At 38.0% G+C, this 16113-nt stretch overlaps 1 protein-coding gene across 1 annotated transcript; it reads left to right on the top strand.

Annotated features, from left to right (window-relative positions):
* The first annotated feature begins 11080 nt into the window (after positions 1 to 11080).
* Positions 11081 to 15787, top strand: LOC116258036 (SNAP25 homologous protein SNAP33). The gene is made up of 5 exons (XM_031635094.2): positions 11081 to 12450; positions 14714 to 14807; positions 14895 to 15022; positions 15108 to 15205; positions 15426 to 15787. The coding sequence occupies exons 1-5, from the start codon at positions 11713 to 11715 to the stop codon at positions 15523 to 15525; spliced, it is 1158 nt and encodes a 385-aa protein (XP_031490954.1). The 5' UTR covers positions 11081 to 11712; the 3' UTR covers positions 15526 to 15787.
* The last annotated feature ends 326 nt before the right edge of the window (positions 15788 to 16113 follow it).

Below are 16113 nucleotides of genomic sequence, written 5' to 3'. Positions count from 1 at the left end.
AAGAGAGGAGAAGGAAAAGTCGGAGAGACCGAGAAGCGTCCGCGTCAGGCGAGAGAGGGAGAGTCGGAGAGAGCTCAGAGAGGGAGAAGTGAGAACGAAAACGAAAAAAGGAAATGAGGAAACCCTAAAATTTTTCCCGCTTTGGCGCTTTCTCATCTGAACCGGTTTTAAAAAACCGGTTCACTAAATAATCGAGCCGATTCGAGCTTTAACGAGTTCACTCAAATGAACTCAAACTCGACTCGATTAATTAAACGAGTCGGCTCATCAACTCGATCTCTACTCGTTTAACTAAATAAGCAGCTCATTTAAACATACGAGTCGAGTTAAACGAGTCGAGCTCGAGTAGCTCGACTCGTTGAACAGCCCTAGCCACACCATGGCTATAGCTTACTATCACAAATGTGATAACACGATCCATAATGAGTTACAAAGTTACGACGATAGTTCAATGCCGAGTGATCATCTTTACCAAACAATCCACAATGATTGAAGGTAACCTTTAGTGAAGCATCTTAAGATATAATTGATGGTATTACCCAAAGTGGCAAACCATCTCCTCTAGGTCCTAAGTTGAGGGACCAAGCCTCACTCTCTAAAACAACAATAATAACATTCTAGGCACTTGTGACACCCAATAGCCTATGGGCAATCTAGTAGATACACAGGAGCATGCAACCATAGTAAGCTCATGCCACACTACTACTTCTCAAGATAAAACCATCCACTAAACTCAGTTCGCAACCACATGTCCCATGACATCAGTGTCCTTTTTTGTATCAATATAAGATTTGTCATTTCACATATATTCTAGTATTCTAGTATTTCTCAAGGAAGCCAGCCTTGAGCACCATCCCAAGACTAAAACAGTTTCACTACCCACAAAAAACACAACTACGTGAGTAAGAGCAAATAAAACTTATAGCATTCTTTATTAGTTCATTAGCATGCATGGCTTTATATAGCTGGTATTCACACCTTAATGACTCTCTCTCTCTCTCTCTCTATATATATATATATATATATATATATATATATATATATATATATATGCCACTCTTTCGGGTGGTGGGTTGCCTTCTGCTCACCCAAAAATCCCTCTTTAAATTCCTAACCCTCTTATACAGCCATCATTATCTTAACTTCCCTTCTTTGTTTTCTTTTATTCATTTCTCCGTCCTTGCTGCTTCGTGAGTGTTGAGGGGTGCATGCGTCTGTCCAGTTCACGGTTGTTGAGAGCTGAGTGCATAGGCTAGGAACGTTGTCTGCTTCTTGTCTAGCTTATGCCTCTCGCCTGGTTTCAATGATATTCAATATGTAATGTGGGTGTGCATGATCAATATCAAGAGTGGTTTCATGCATGCTATGACTTGCGGAAGTGGTGCTACCGTTTAAACTATCACTTGTGGTGGCGTTCACACTTCGATTGTGAACATGTTGCTTTTCCAACTTGTTAATCTAGAACATCATACATTGATGTTCTGATCAAGATGCGTTTGCAATGTTTCGAACCTATGCATGTCTTTAAACTTATCTGGATCCACTTCTATTATCTTTGCTTCTAATGAGAATATGTCATTCTTACATGATGCTACATCCGTATGTGATGTTCATTGAATGCCTACATCTGATTTACGATTTGTTGCATGTCGACATTCCATATTCACCTGCATGCATAGTATATTTCATGATTTTCAGATCTACAATTGAGCGTTGAGAAGGGTTTCCCATGTTCTATTGATTCGTTTGTGCACCCTTACGATCGCTCTGTGTCTTGTTCCCCTGCGCAGCTGCTCTAAGCACGAAGCTGGAAAAGTGCATACCGCTGTGCATGCATAGGTGTGCGTAATGGCTGAAACGCCCTCCTTAAAGTAGAAAATAAAAACTTTGAAAAAACAAAAAGGTAATTATAAAACATTTAAAAAACTAAAATGTACATACAAAGATACAAATTTTCTAAAATGCCCCCACCTTCTTTTTATTGGGGTGCATATTTGTTGTTTTTTTTTGTTGCATATTTGAGTAATTTTTTTTACTTACATGTTGGTGTCTTTTAAAATTTAAAATTTTATATTTGGTGTCTGACCTGAAACAAATAAAAATAAATAATAATAATAATAATGAAAAGAAAATTAACAAACAGGGTAGGAGGATGCACCTTGTGTTTTCTTCCCGGCGCTTAGGTCGACCGCCGACAGTGGCGTCGTCGCTCCTGTGCATCGCCGGAAGTCGGTCATGGTTGGAAATTGCCAAGAAAGCTTCAGCTTGAGGGAGAGATTGAGTGAAGGAAGGGAAGAGAGGTGAGAAAAATGAGTGTTTCGGGTGACACTGGGGTCTTTTATGGGTTTAGAAGACGAATTTCAAAATCGGCCCACGATTTTTCTAAAATGTTCAAAAACAGGGAAGAAATAAGAAATTGACGAACGGCGCGGGAGAAGGTTTTTATGCTTTATAAGGGAAATTTCAAACCCGCCCTCTAGTTTTCTATCCTCTTCCGAAACAGTGTTACAATTGGAAAACTGTTTGTGCTGCGTCATGTCTGGGAACATATTTTCAAAAAATGGTGTTCATGAATCGCCTCCCAGTTTTGTAAATTTCTGGAAATTTCTGAAAACAGGCCTTAAGCTGAAAATTTATCCTTGCCTCTCCTTCAGCTTCAAAAAACAGTTTCTATTAGGCTTTCTAAAAATTAATTTATAAATATACTTTTCTTGCTCAATTGAGATTTTAGAAAGAGTGATTACGTTGGATTTGAGGCTTGGACGAACAATATTGAGATATAGTTTTATTATTCCATTTTTTTTATGATGGTTCTATGTATAAACTGGTTACTTTTGATGAATTGGATTGGGATCCTAAGTTGGGTGTAATTTGGCCGATTCGAGCTTTCCACAGAAAAATAAGTTCACACCTATTATTGCAGGGATTTTCTAAGTTAAGGTGTATAAAAGACATACGAGTTGGTTTAAAGAATCAGTAGAGTTGGATTTGGATCCCATTTACATTAAAGTAGATGTTTTGGTTCGTATTCAGTTGTCCTATATACATTCAAATTAAAATATGATTTCAATTAATCCAACCAGTGATGCTTTGAATACGCATTAGTTCCTATTCTGTTTTATTTGAAATATGATTTTTGTCAAAAGCAGGCTAGGTAGATTACCCTGAATTCACCAAACTTTGGGAGTCAAAGTAGTTTGGACCAACACTGATTAATAAGGAGTTTTTCAGAAATTTGTCATTTGGTGGTAGATTTGAAACTTGTTATGGGTTTGATTCAAAGAATCTTAAATTCTGTTTTACAAGCAGAAATAATTACTTATAATTTTAAATGTGGTTTTATGTATTATTGGTCTTGAAATTATGTTCAAAGAGTTTTGAAGTTGATACCAAATATTGGTTTGGATCCAACTTGTTTTCAAAATATATATTTACCTTGTACTGAAATGCTAGCATAAACCATAAGTAGAAATTGTACTGAGAATCTCCCCAAGTTCTCACCCCTAATTTTTCTTTCTAGGTAATCATGAATAGAAGAGATGGTGATGATGTTGCTATGTTGTTGTGATGATCTGATGCTGCACAACCATTCTATTTTGTAAAATTAGATTTTGTATATTTAAAGAATTTAGGATATCATATATATTTGGTGTATTCTGATTTTATGAAATATTGTCTTTGAAGATGTTTTTTAAGTCTTGGTGGTTTGAAGTTAATCGTTAACTATGCCTATTTGAAAAGTGGATGCTTTGAAAGTCATTTCTGCATACTATGATTTTAATTTTAAATGATTTTGGATTTAAAAAAAATTACCTCAAAAATTGGGTTCATCATAGGACAAGAGCTTATAATGAGGTGTGTGTCCTTGGATTTTTCATGAATTATGATACGATATGAACAGTAAATACTATATCAGTGCGAGTGATAGTCACATAGATGAGATGACCAACTAGCCATCTATATTGAGCCAAATCTGATAGAACGTCTCCTTCATTAGATGTGGCTTTTGATCCATAAGACACTCAATGGGCTTTGCACCATTAAGTCTAGCATCATGAAAAATGTCAGTTACATATTTTCTTTACATTAGAAAAATACCATACCATGTTCAAGCTACTCCAGTTCCAAGCAAGTATAGAGCCTTGAAATTGAACTGTGAATGCAAAATTGTTTTGAGCATGGTGATGTTTTATTCATTATTTCATGTCTGTAAAGATGGCTATGAAGCACTCACTGATGAAGAAAGTGTAATTTGCATTTGATTGCTTGAAAATGTAATTCCTTGAAAGCTGATGTCAATTTGTTAATCCAATATTTTGAGGACTATTTGAGTCTATAAAATGACATATGTATGTGACATACTTGATCTCCCCCATCACTAGCAAATACTAAAGGAAGTGGCATATATATTTTTCGTCGAGATCACTATAGAAAAACCATACCATTACTAACCGGTCCATTTGATATAGTCTTCAATGCTTGATAGCAACTCTAGCCAATAAGGAATGCATAGTAGTCAATTTTGCAGTATGAATGAAAAGTTTCATGATAATCCAACCCTTGCAATTTGAGTATATCCAAGCATGCCTTGATATATGACCAGGCTTCAGCTTCATCAAAAGCTTTTGACAAAGCAAGAGTTGATGGAGGATATGAGATGAACTCTTAAAATGGAAATTTATGTTCATGAAAAACAACAGTTCTAGAAACAAATAAGGATTTAGTCTCTAAATCACAAAAAATTCAATATCATTTTTTTCTAAAAGGATACCCAACAAAAATACACTATTTAGCATGATCAACAAATTTATCCCTTGGAGCAGAATGACTTTAGGATAATAATAGCAACCAAACATACAAAGATATGGATAATCAGGTGGGTGTCCAAAAAAGAAGTTCATGTGGACTTTTGTTGTTCAAAATAAGTGTTGGAATGAGGTTGACCAAATGTGCTACAATAAAAAAGGTCAGGCTACCCAAAAGATGCTTGTGTACTGTGCTATGTTAGGTTCTAATACAAGAAGCTTGGTGCTCTATGCTATGCTAATGAAAATAGTCTTTAAGTGTTGTTGGCTATGATCCTTTATCACTTTGTTCACATACCACACATTTTTAAAATATATTTTTACCCCGAAATAAAACCATTTTAAAGGTGAAAAGGTTTCCAATTTATACTGCATATAAAAATCCATGTGGTATGAGAAACATCATCTACTATGGTAAGAAAATAACATAGACTAGTACGAAAAACAATGGCATATCCTCCTCAAACATTAACATGAATCAAAGCAAACAAGTGGATGAAGTTCGACTAGTACTATCTGAAAAAGATATAAGATAATTTTTCTCTATGGCAAACATGACAAATAAAATTCAAAGACATAGAACCAATGGGTAAATGTTCATGCAACAAAGTAAGAAGAGGATGATGAGATATATGTCACAAGCCATTGATGAGATATATGTCACAAGCCATAACTGGTAACACTGACTGTTTGTGAAAGCAAAGACATGAGAATCTGGTTTAGGAAGATCAAGAAGGTGATATGGCTTGCCATTTAGTTTACATGCTTTAATAATCCTCTTCAAAAATGGTACTAAAAAACACAACATGATGAGAATAAGGTAACTACACATTTGGAAGAATGAGTTAATTTGGGTATAGATATAACATTGTATCTAAAACTAGGAACAAACAAAATAACTTAAAGAATAAGACCAGTGTTGAAGTGAATCTGAACAACTTGGGTGCCATGATTTGATGATCATTGGGTAGGTTGACATGTTTAGGTTTGGGTGCTAAACTTTAGATGTCACATAAATGCTTTAATCGAGGGGTCATATAATATGCATATCCAATGTCTATTATCTAAGGAAGGTCATGAAAGGAAACCAAACAAGTACATGAGATATTACTCACATCATTTGTAGTAGCAGGGTTAGCACCCACTGTCACGGGTCGACTTTTTTAAGTCTATTTGGCCCATGTGGTGCCGAAGGGTTTCCCAAGCCTTCAGCCAGCCTGACTCATTCTTAACCTAGCGAAAACCTTCATCAACTTTTTGGGACTGCGGACTAGACGAGGAGTGGTATGCACTTGGCACACCATCACCCAGGTTTATCCCATTGTAGACCATCAGCAAGCCGTGACCATGTGGCCCTGTCAGAACATCGTCATTCCTCCAAACGTCTATCTACTTTCATACGAAATCTGTGTGAGGGTAGACTTCCCATGTGAAGAAGTCTCCAGCTGAAGCCAGTTGACAACTATATGTCATTAAGCAAGACGGTCGACCATCGCCCTACTCAATGATAAGCATTCATTTGCTCATCCCCGCGTGATTCTACGCGGTTGTGAACGCAACATATGCATCCACTGGGAGAATTGCCCCTAACCCATGTGTACCCCCGTGTGCATCTAAACGCTACGCGTGGAAAACTCATTTGATTCCCCAATGATGGACTTGTACTTCCAAAGGGACTGATGACCTTGATGTATTTATACGTTTTGTCGTTGTACCACCGCGCTGCACATCCACATGCATTGCTTGCTGTTTGACTTAGTGTCTGATTGGATCCCACATGCTTCCCGAGCAATGCCTAAGTTGACCAAGCAGCACATCCTTCCACTGGCTTGACCGGGCCATACATAGTCGGTTTGCAACATTCTCCCACTGCCAAATCGTCACTGTCCGTAGTGACTTTGTCTCGAGCAAAAGAAATTCTGCAGCCATCCCCTTCATTTCTTTTCAATTGAGACTACATCCGTCTGATTGACGCACCTGTCACATCGCAGCAACCGACCTTATCGGGTGTTCTGCCTCTAATCTATCCTTAGTTTCTTCCTACTTTTCTATCACTGTTAGTACATTTTTTTAGTAAAGTCTGGAACTTATCTGACGACCACTAAATCTCAAGTTTTCAAGATGTGTTGCCAACTTCTGCTCTACATGCTCCCTTGAGTCATGTAAACACTAAGGGCACTTGCCTTGGACAATCCTTTTCACGTTGGGCCTCTCACCCTATCTGTCTCAGTGAGCAGTTCTCTTGGCCTTTATGCTCATGACACCCAGACACCATCTTCGAAGCATGTGATCTCTATCTTGTCAACACCAACGTTGTCACTTAAACTAGTGTCTGACAAACATGCCCAAACCATGGGGCACCAAACAAGCCAATGTTTTTCAAAACCATTTGTTGCTTATCTTTGCAGCATTCTTATTTTCAAGTTCTTTTCGAGAAATCGTCTGCTCTAATACCACTTGTCTCAGGCTGACTTTTTCAAGCCTATTTGGCCCGCGTGGTGCCGAAGGGTTTCCCAAGCCTTCGGCCAGCCTGACTCATTCTTAAACTAGCGGAAGTCTTCATCAACCTTTTGGGACTGCATACTAAATGAGGAGTGCTATGCACTCGGCACACCATCACCCAGGTTTATCCCATTGTAAACCATTGACAAGCCGTGGCCATGAGGCCATGTCAGAACATCGTCATTCCGCCAAGTGTCTATCTACTTTCATACAAAATCTGGGTAGAAGTAGACTTCCCTTAGGAAGAAGTTTCCAGCTGAAGCCAGTTGACGACTATATGTCATTAAGCAAGGCGGCCAAGCATCGCCCTACTCGATGATTAGTATTCACTTGTTCATCCCCGCGTGACTCTACGCGGTTGTAAACACAGCATATGCATTTATACGCTTTGTCAGTGCACCACCATGCTGCACATCCACGTGCATTGGTTTCTGCATGACTTAGCATCCGATTGAATCTCACATGCTTTTTGAACAATACTTAAGCTGGCCAAGTATCATATCCTTCTACTGGCATGGTCGGGCCATACATAATCGGTCTGCAACACCCACATTGGCCAAGCTATTTGCGACAGTTTTTAGCATCCACATTATAAAAACCACCCGATAATGGATGCCAATTTGAATGTCATTTTCAAAATATGAAAAGTAATAAATAAATTATTTATTCATTAATGTTGACCTGCATGACCAATTATATATACAAGTGGATGTCACGTATTATGAAGGCATGCACAGATAATATTGCACCAACTGAATCATATATGTACAAATTGGAGACAAAAATTAGTAATAATTTTTTTTTAACAAAACCAGGAAAAGATAGTTGTGTTGAATGTTGGAAAAATCTGGTGATGAATTGAATTGACTATAGTGCTGATCAGAATCACTTGTGAATGATGTTTGATTGCAGAATATTTAAAAGGTCGTGCAACAGAAGCATTAAAAACCGTTTATAGTATACCTATGTTTTATAGTTTTTTTTTTTAGTAAAGCCACAATTTTAAATATTTGCCCATTGATAACAGCTGGCAGCCACCATATTTCAATTTTGCCTACTACAAATATTAAAAAGAATTATTTAAGGAATAGCTGAAGTTAAACATATTATTTAAAAGACATGATGCACACATATATATGAAATAGTTTAAAATTAAAAAATTAAGCTATTATCGCAAATACTAAAAATAATTATTTAAGATATAGCTAAAAGTAAAATATTATTTAAGAAATATGACCTAAACATCTATATAAATTAATTTCAAATAAAAAAAAGGTAAAAGCTGAAGAGTGACACCCACGAATTTCTTTCCCACTGATTCAATTCCAACGAATGGATTTGCTGATTTAATTGTGCAGATTCCAATAGCACTCCTAGCATTTGAAGGGCGGAAAAGACTGATGTTGAGAATTTTTAAATTTGGAAAAGTCTGTCAATTAAATACGGTGAACTTAAAAAACGTCTTGTAAAACATGTTTCAATTTACAAAAATATCCCCCAAAAGAAAGGGCAAAAAGGGAACAGTCTCCATGTTCCGTTCATCTATTGGTCAATTCTTTGTACCGGCTAAGAAAATCTCAATTTGTAGAAGATGGATCCGATTGGCTGCTACATTTCAGCAAAGCAAGATTGAATCGGTCAGAACTGGTGACAGAGAAGTAATTGAATTATAGAATAAGAGGAAAAAATAGACGAGAATTTGTGGCATCTAAAATACAAACCTAAAAAAAGTCTCCTCTCCAATGCCACCAGTGTCAAACGGTGACAGCAAATCACAGGTCAACCAAGTCTACCATTATACCGAAGTGACCAGTCTGCCCTCCAATCAATCTCCAAAATTGACCGATCGAGCTAGTCAAGAGAAAGACTTAGCCATGTTAGCACGGACCTAGTCAACAAGAACAAAAACGCGACCGTATCCCCGGGAGAAAATGTTTCACCAAGAAATATTTTACCCTATTCTTGAAAGACTACTTATCTCCCTAATCAGGGAAAGTAAAAACTTTTCACGACTCTTGTACCATATTTAGAGAGTGATGGAAAGAATTAAGAATTGTCAATCAAGTGCCTAATCTAGGAAGCATCATCCCTTCCCAGTTTTTATTGTTCTTATGACTTGAACTTCTCTCTCAATCTTGGACAAGTAAACAATTTTTATTGCAGAATGCATGTAATCTAGTCCATTGTTCAAGAACATGATGTCTCTTTGCCCGTTTACTTTTTTAATGATAAAGGGTGACAACACCAAAGAAACACTTGACAGTAAAAATAGTAGAATCATGACTTGGATTCAAAGACTTTAACTTGGATAACAGTTGCCCATGTTCGTATTTTGTTTATAGTTGACCAAAAAAAATAATAAAGTAGCTTGTTTAACAAAAAAGACCCACCTCAGATATTTAACTGTATAATGGCTTCAATTTATGAAGTTTTCAAGCTGACCTACTTAGCCATGCATGTGAAGTCATCGCAGACATGAGCAGTTTGTTGGGCATAATGTTCCTATATTCAGAGGCAGAGACACATATGGGCTGTTCCTCAAGGTTCCTTTATTTCCAAATTAATATCTTTATTATGCTATATATATGAGTGCCCCTTTTGATATGAAAATATGTGAAAAGTGCTCCCTCCACAAAATTTTTCTGGCTTTACCACTGCTTATATTTTCTCTGTTTTCCCTTTTTTCTAAACTAAGAAAGTGTAAAAGGTATCAGCAATGACCAATGGTGGAGCTAAGAATTTCTGGTTTAGGGGCACACAACAAGCAAACTTGGGCCCGGGGGAGGGGTCCTATGGCTGCCAAGGTCTATTACTAATTGAAAACTTGCAGGCCTGTAGGCAGCCTTCAAAATTCTTTTAGACCACCTGCATAGCCCTAGTTCTTTTAACATTTGGGTAAATTGGGTAGTTATGAACATGGATGACTGAGAAACCCAATAGTTTCAAAATATAAAAGCTTTTGTCAGTTCTAGTGATATTAGCAGGTTTACCACTTATTGATTAGCCCCGCCTGTAAAACCACAAGCTCCATTCAAGGTAAGTAAAGGCCCCATTACTTTCTAAATTCTAGGCTTGGGATTAGACCAAGATAACGCAATGATTTGAACATGTCTCCAATATCTCATTGTCATTGTCGAACTATGTGATTTATTTTTAATAGTTGTACCTGTCTTGTATTTTCAATAAAAGCATGATAGTTATAGAAAGGGCCTTGTAAAGGGCATTTAATTTGAAGCCCATGTACCAACGTCTCTGCTTTTGAACTCTTCCATCAAGTCCCCATGGTTAGCGCAAAACAATAACGTGTTCATGCAAAAGTGCTTTAATAGGAAAAAACATGGTCCTGGTGATTAAGGGGATTGCTCCCTGTTGTTTTGAAGAGAGATGGCACCCTTTCTGTTTCGTTGATTAAGGGGATTGCTCCAGAGATGGCACCCTTTCTGTTTCATTCCTCGGCTCAGGTTAGATTTCACATTCGCCTGTAAATCTAATGCATGTCAACTAATATAATTTTCTCACTCTATTTTTAATAGCGGACATTAGTGACGGAGTAAAAAATTTTCGGCTAAGATATATATAGGTAAATAATTGTAAAGCATGTATGAAGACGCAGCACCAACATGTACCCTAGCTGACCTGCGGTTGGAGTCAACTTAGAACCTCAGACCTGGCGAACTAAGGACTTGTTCGTCATTTGCTTGTTCTCAAATTCTATATATATACTGTGGAAAAAATGGAAATCCCCTTTATCCTTTTTTTTTTTTAGGGGGTTTACCTCCTGTGGTGAATGGCGGATGTTGACGGATTCACAACGGTCTCTCCATATCTCTCTCCCTGAGTTGAATCTTCCTTTCTTTATTATCCTTTTGTTTTTCGTATTGTATGTGAGGATTCTCCTTCTCACCACCTTCCTATAAACGCTGTTTTGACTCGGCTTGCAGCGCCCACATCCATCTGAAATCTCCTCTTCTTGTTCGCATTTGTTTCTTCGTCTATTTCTTCTGGTTGGCTAAAGTCTTCAGTTATAATGAATTGGAAATCACGACACCCATTTGGAAATTCTACGTCCTCTGCCTTCTTTTGATGTTTTGTTTATCATTTCCGTCATTTGATCAACTACCCACTTCGTAACTTCTTTTATTTCTCCTTCTCTTCGTGGTTTCTTCTTGTCTTCTGCTATTTCTTCTTCTTTTCATATTTCTTCTGCCATTTTCGTCAAATTAAACTTCTTCTCGCTTCGCCAGTTTCTCTACCTTTGTCTATAATGATGCTATAAAATCTGTTCGCAGTTACTTCTTGGTTAAGGTTACAGGAGTCTTATTTGACTCTCAATTCTTGCCACTCTTCGGATTCGCTGGTTTCTTGCCCACTTTATTGATTTTCTTGCGTTAGCACCATCGCCACCATGTCAAGAACTGGGCAACGTTATGCCAATTCTGCAAATCGCGCGAGTAACCCGTTTGATTCTGACTCCGACGATGACATAAGGCCCCCGCCGAGGCCCACAAGACGGTCGTCCGAGCCCGTTCTCCCGGCCATCTCCAGCAACCCCTTTGATGACGACCATGACAAGGCAGGGCCTGGAAAAACCGGTTCCGGAAACCCATTCAGCGATGGTGAAGGCGTTTCTGAAAGTCAGCAACAGTCGAAGGGCGGCAATAGTCGTTACAGGATCATGGGTGGCGGATTCGTCGCCCAGGTGAAGGAGAAGGCCGCCTCCATCGGCGGGTCTGCCATGTGGACGGTCGGGAAATCGAAGGAAGACGGGGCTGCGCAAGCTCAGACGCTAAAGCCCAAGAGTACGGCAGAAGAGCAGAAGCAGAGGGATGAATTGTTCACGTCTCAAGCACAGGTGGAAGATTCCACTTCAAATTCTCGTTTTTCGGTGCCGCGGGCGGCGAGAGATCGCTACAAGAACGACTTCCGCGATGAGGGTGGGTTTGAGAACCAGTCGGTCCAGGAGCTGGAGAATTATGCGGTCTATAAGTCGGAGGAGACGACGGATGCCGTGAACAACTGCCTGAAAATTGCAGAGGATATAAGGGAAGACGGGACGAGGACGATGATCATGCTTCATCAGCAAGGAGAGCAGATTGAAAGGACACATATGCAGGCAGTGGGCGTAGATCAAGAACTTAGCAGGGTGAATATTCTTGCCCATTCTCATTTGGACCTTGACTCGATCTCGATGTGCTGAGATGATCGATTTAATTAACTTATGATTACACATACTTTTCTGATCATAGTCGTCCTCCTCTTTGGTTGATTTGGTCTTTTGGAACAGCTTTTTAATGGGAAATTCTAATTGTTAATGAACTCAGGAACGGAAGACTACCTTTACTTTGTTGTTTACCTTTACCCTGTGGAAGGCTTAAAAGTTGTGCATGCTTGGTAATGGGAAAGTTGAAGAGTTTGAAAAAGTCATAACTTTTCTCATATTTGAAAACGAAAAATGTTCTTGTGAAATTTTTTCCCGGAAATTTAAAATTTTTATGTGACAAATTTCTCCTTCGATGGAGAAGTTTATATTGCAAGTTAGCTTTATGGAGAAGCTTATATTGCAAGTTAGCTTGATGGAGAAGCTTATATTGCAAGTTCGCTTGTAATTTTTGTGTTTTTTTTTATATGAGATTTCCTCCACTTCGAAACGTGTTTTAAGGAATTTTTATTGGAAAGTTGGTTAGGTTCTTATCGAGTATGACTATTGTTTGTGTAGAAAGATCCTGCCGGGGGGCAAACTAGAATTGACATCTTATCTGTGTCTGATACAAATAGTAACAAACTTAAACAGCATTTCCTTTTTGCTTGGAAAGGTTTCATAATAGATCATGCTTATCTAGGAACTAATGACACAACATGATCTTGTTCATCAAAAAGATCATCTTTATATGTCGCAAATTTTTTTGTGAAAAAGATCTACTACGGTCTTCTGAATGACATTCTCTTTCCACCGAAATGATAATTTTGCTTTTGACTTTTGAGAGTGGTGGATATAAGTTTCGTAGTCTCTCATCCTCAAATTTTGGAAGTTGCAATTATGACAAATTTACCAGTTCGCATTTGATATTTGAATAACGAGATGTAGTTTGCTGTAGGGCAAACATGTGCAATTCCTGTTTACCATCGATTTGTTTGCGTGTTTTTTTTTTCTGATGTGGCTCAGTAGTTTGGAGATTTTTGTTTGTAATGTGTGGTTAGACTGGTTTTCTATATTGACAACCATTTCATATTTGTTCGTATTCGCTCATAGACATAATCTTATATGGCATTTTTTATGGACAATGAGCTATGAGGATATGCTGTCACAGTTTATGTGAATAACTAGTCTCAGAAAAATTATCTACTACCCACCAATTTAGGTCATACACTGTCATCTGAAAGTATTTTGGTCAGGAAGAAGGAAATCCCTTAAAATGCCAGAGATTTCTTTCTGTATAACGTGCTATTATGGTAGTCTCCTTCAATAACTGAAAGATGCAGATGATGAGCTGCAATATTTTGATAACATGAAGTTACTACAAAAGTGAATTTTTTTATCCTTTTACACTTGTTTTAATGAAATATGACGTAATGATCTTTCCAATTGTTGGAAGTTATGCTTACTGCATCAACTGAAGAAAAATGTTAGCAGCTACATCTTGCCTAAATTGTACACCTATATGAAAATATCTTCTGACCTGGGACCTGGAGTGCAGTTAGTTTTCTTCAGATGCTCTATTTAACCTGTCTGAAAAGAACCTACTTGTACTTGGTTTGGAATTTGAGGGGCCCTAGTCTGGGCTGCTTTTTGATCTGAAGTTACCTTGGTAATTGAGATGGTAGGTATATTGATAACCTGGTCCGGATGCTTGCCTTCAATACTTGCCAAGCAGTCAATGATGGGATCTGTTGTTTTCCAGGTTCCGGTTTGCCTCAAATTCATTAGCCAATCTGTCAGCTAGGTATATTTCCGCATATTCTAGATTGTTCGCATCCTTGAATAGTTAGATTTGACCTATATATCAAGATTCTGTTATGTCCTTTGAGGTTCATTATTTTGCATGGATATCAAGTGAAAAATTTCTTACAGAGGAAGTACCTTACTCTGGGCATGCATCTTTGCTTGTATTCTGTGTGTTCAAGTGCATTTGTTTCTGCATAAGACTTGAAGAGTAACGAAGTCATATTAGATACGTGTATAATGATATCAAAGTTCTTTAATAAGCAAGCAGGGAATAACTTCTGCAGCATTCAAGCTGTGAAATCTTGGTAATCATACAGCTGTTCCTTGAACTACCTAAGAAGTACATCTTTCATGCCATTGACTACCATTTCAAACAACTTGTAATGGTTCATCAGCTGGAATCTTTTGTTGAAATCTTCTGTTTTCTTTTGGTGATCCCTAATTTATGAGATTTCTCAAGCAGGGGGAGAAGCTGCTGGGTAGTCTCGGTGGGATCTTCTCAAAAACCTGGAAGCCAAAGAAAACTCGACAAATTACTGGTCCAGTGATTACAAAAGGCAGGTTTTACAGTAACATGCGGTCTTGAGGTTTTGATTTCATAAAAAAATGTTACAGTTTGTTGAATTTGAGCCCTTGGTTGACAGGCGACTCCTTCAAAAGAAGAGCAGCACACACAGAACAGAGGGAGCGGTTGGGAATAGCTCGTGGTCCCAAGGACAAATCTGGGACTCGAGAGCATCCTTCTGCATCAACTGCTCAGGAAAGAATCCAGGTCTGTCATTGAACGGTATAAAGACCACCTAAAACAATATGACTTGGCAACACAGCTTATGCTTGGCTTTTTCTTCTAAAAACAGTTGGAAAAAGAAAAGCAAGATGACGCCCTTTCTGATTTGAGCAACTTGCTGGGTGACCTGAAGGTTATGGCAGTTGACATGGGATCTGAGATAGAAAGGTAAGATTCGTATGGTTATCTGAGCTGGTTTCCTTCAGATATTGTTGTAAACTTGTTACTCTTCAGATATTTCATCCTTTTGAATAGTCTTCATAACTAGATGTCTGACATTCAGATTGGACTTCCTTGGTTTGCATTTACAGCATTATTGTGTTCCGTAATGTTTTGTGAATTTTTTATATTGTTCCATGACTTCATGTACTGATTTGGATGCTGACAGACAAAACAAAGCATTGGATCACCTCCATGATGATGTGGAAGAGTTGAACTATAGAGTGAAAGGTGCTAATGAACGTGGCCGCCGTTTGCTAGGGAAGTAACCCTTTTTCAGCAGTGGGAGACCAGCTCTTGTCAATATAACAATCCAACTCTGGTGTACTTCATGCTGTTCATATAATACTTTTTCCTCTCCCATTTATGTAACAGTTAAGACAAACTTCATATACTTCACTTTTTAGATCGGCTTGTTGATATCTGTAAGAGTGAATTTCTGCAATGAGAATTGATGATCTCAAGCCACTGATTACTGAAACATTGGACACAGTTATGATCAATAACCATTATAATATATTTGGAAAGCAATTTAAATTAGGAAAAAGGGTTTGATGTTTTGATGTCCACATTCGTTGATAGCCGCATTCTCTTCCTGCATACTGTCAGTAACATCGACTATAAGTTTGTTTGAAAATTCTATTGTCATCCTTCTGCATCTCGGCACTATAGGTCAAATGAGTTTTTCATTCTCTATCTTTCCATTTTTGCAAAAGTGCTTCTGTCTTATTTTAGCTTTGGCAGATCAGGTGTGATAAAAAAATTACTGTCATTCTGGTTGGGCCTTTTCTATGGGAGACCTGCGATCTTTAGTACTACCATATCAACTTTTCTTACATGGTCATACAACTTTCAGG

Source organism: Nymphaea colorata, chromosome 7, assembly GCF_008831285.2.
Source record: "Nymphaea colorata isolate Beijing-Zhang1983 chromosome 7, ASM883128v2, whole genome shotgun sequence".
Classification (NCBI taxonomy): Eukaryota; Viridiplantae; Streptophyta; class Magnoliopsida; order Nymphaeales; family Nymphaeaceae; genus Nymphaea; species Nymphaea colorata.
Note: the sequence above shows the minus strand (reverse complement) of the source record. Positions and strands in the feature narration are given on the sequence as shown.

Coding starts and splice junctions, on each gene's coding strand:
- LOC116258036 (XM_031635094.2), top strand. CDS start 11,713: ATGTCAAGAACTGGGCAACGTTATGCCAATTCTGCAAATCGCGCGAGT. Junction 15,023..15,107: donor CTGCTCAGGAAAGAATCCAG/GTCTGTCATTGA, acceptor TTCTAAAAACAG/TTGGAAAAAGAAAAGCAAGA. Junction 15,206..15,425: donor ATGGGATCTGAGATAGAAAG/GTAAGATTCGTA, acceptor GGATGCTGACAG/ACAAAACAAAGCATTGGATC.